Source organism: Poecilia latipinna, unplaced genomic scaffold (assembly GCF_001443285.1).
Source record: "Poecilia latipinna isolate Pla-1442-1.1 unplaced genomic scaffold, P_latipinna-1.0 Scaffold153, whole genome shotgun sequence".
Lineage (NCBI taxonomy): Eukaryota > Metazoa > Chordata > Actinopteri > Cyprinodontiformes > Poeciliidae > Poecilia > Poecilia latipinna.
In genome coordinates this window covers 16,370-18,572 of record NW_015112769.1, presented here as the reverse complement: position 1 = coordinate 18,572, position 2,203 = coordinate 16,370, and the positions used below count along the sequence as shown (strand labels likewise).

General features: G+C 44.4%; 1 protein-coding gene across 1 annotated transcript; it reads left to right on the top strand.

The window, feature by feature from the left end:
• The first annotated feature begins 361 nt into the window (after nucleotides 1–361).
• Nucleotides 362–1,880, top strand: htr1d (5-hydroxytryptamine (serotonin) receptor 1D, G protein-coupled). The gene has a single exon (XM_015029423.1). The coding sequence runs from the start codon at nucleotides 383–385 to the stop codon at nucleotides 1,490–1,492; it is 1,110 nt and encodes a 369-aa protein (XP_014884909.1). The 5' UTR covers nucleotides 362–382; the 3' UTR covers nucleotides 1,493–1,880.
• The last annotated feature ends 323 nt before the right edge of the window (nucleotides 1,881–2,203 follow it).

The following is a 2,203-nucleotide window of genomic DNA, read 5'->3' as shown; positions in this document are numbered from 1 at the left end:
GGTTGAAATGACTTAATTAGACACATTTAGTCAAGTTACACAATCAGAACAAACATAAAATATAAAACAATTATTAAAAAAAGTATAAGAGCTAATAAGTCTAGATGATTTTGTTGTTTTTTACGTATTTATTTTGAATATTTAAAATGTCTTCCAGTTGCATAGTTAAATATTCAGTAGATATGCATATTTATTAAATTTTACGTTACGTTACTTGAAAATTACGTCAAAACAACAATATTACCGCTTATGGCGATAACTTCCGGGTCGATTCGGAGACTGTATTTATGATTCGAAATGTTGACGGATCTGATGTGTTATGAACCAGTTCTTTTTAAAATATCATTCGGTTCTTCTCCGGATCTCGTTATGAACTGAAATTATGGAAAACGTCACGGAAAACAACGCGACAGCGCCGCCCTGGACCGAGGGCACGCTGCTCAGCCTGCAGGTCTCCCTCTACGTGCTGCTAGGCGTCGTTACCTTGGTAACCGCGCTCTCCAACGCCTTCGTCATAGCCACCATCTTCCTGACCAGAAAGCTCCACACGCCGGCCAACTTCCTGATCGGGTCTCTGGCCATCACGGACCTGCTGGTGTCCATCCTGGTGATGCCGATCAGCATCGTGTACACCGTGACCAAGACATGGTCGCTCGGTCAGATTGTTTGCGACATCTGGCTCTCCTCTGACATCACCTTCTGCACCGCCTCCATTTTGCACCTGTGCGTCATCGCGCTGGACCGCTACTGGGCCATCACGGACGCGTTGGAGTACTCCAAGCACCGCACGATGCGCAGGGCAGCCATGATGGTGGCGGTCGTTTGGGTGATCTCCATTTCCATTTCCATGCCGCCGCTCTTCTGGCGGCAGGCCACAGCGCAGGGCGAGCTGACGGAGTGCGTGGTGAACACAGAGAAGATCTCCTACACCCTGTACTCCACCTTTGGTGCCTTCTACGTCCCCACTGTGCTTCTCGTCATCCTCTACGGGAGGATCTACGTCGCGGCGCGCTCACGCATCTTCAAGACGCCGGCGTCCGGGAAGCGCTTCACCACGGCGCAGCTCATCCAGACCTCCGCGGGGTCTTCGCTCTGCTCTCTGAACTCCGCCTCCCACCAGGACGCGCATCTGCAGGCTGGAAACGCAGGCGGAGGTGGAGGCGGAGGCTCACCTGTGTTCATGAACAGCGTGAAGGTGAAGCTGGCGGACAGCGTGCTGGAGAGGAAACGCCTCTGCGCGGCGCGGGAGCGCAAAGCGACCAAGACGCTGGGCATCATCCTGGGCGCCTTCATCGTCTGCTGGCTGCCGTTCTTCGTCAGCACGCTGGTCAACGCCATCTGCACGACGTGCTGGTTCAGTCCGGTTCTGTTCGACCTCTTCACCTGGCTGGGATACCTGAACTCCCTCATCAACCCCGTCATCTACACGGCGTTCAATGACGACTTCAAGCAGGCTTTCCACAAGCTCATGAAGTGCAGACGGAGCTTTTAGGCAGCAGCAAACACAGAAACTGTTTCAGTAGATTAACAACTTCTGTAATTCAATTCATGGAATATTAGGGAGATTAGAGGAGTAAATCTCCACCAAAAACCTCAGAAATGTTCAGATTAATCTCCGAAATATTTAAGAAAAACATGGAAATATCTGAGTTTGAAAAGTTGAAAACCTGCAAGAAAAAACTTGCAAATTTTGAAATTAACTACAGAATTTTTCTAGATTTTTGTTGACTTCTGAGTTTCAGAAGTCCAAAAAATATTGGATCTAAAAATTTCACATTTTCTTCCAGCGGATGTTTGACTTGAGTCATTGAACACTAGAAATTCAGTAAATTTCTGCCAAATAACTCAAAAATGATGAGATTAATATCAGAAAAAACATTTTTAAACAATTTCTGACTTTTGAAAATTTTAAACTTGAAACAGAATTTTTTTTTAAAATTCTCTAAGTTTTATTTTCTAGAAAATATCTGAAATAAATTTCAAAATTTCACCGTTTTTTCTTGCAAATTTTCCACTTATGAAACACAAAAAATTCCCTAAAGTCAAATATGTTTGACGTTTCAAACTCAAACATTTCAGACATTCCCAAGATTTTTTTTCTAAGAAAATTTTTTAAATTAATCTGAAAATTTCTGATTTTTTAGGGGTGGAAATTAACTTTTTTCTATCAGTAATGGCCCAAGTGCACATCATATGTATGACA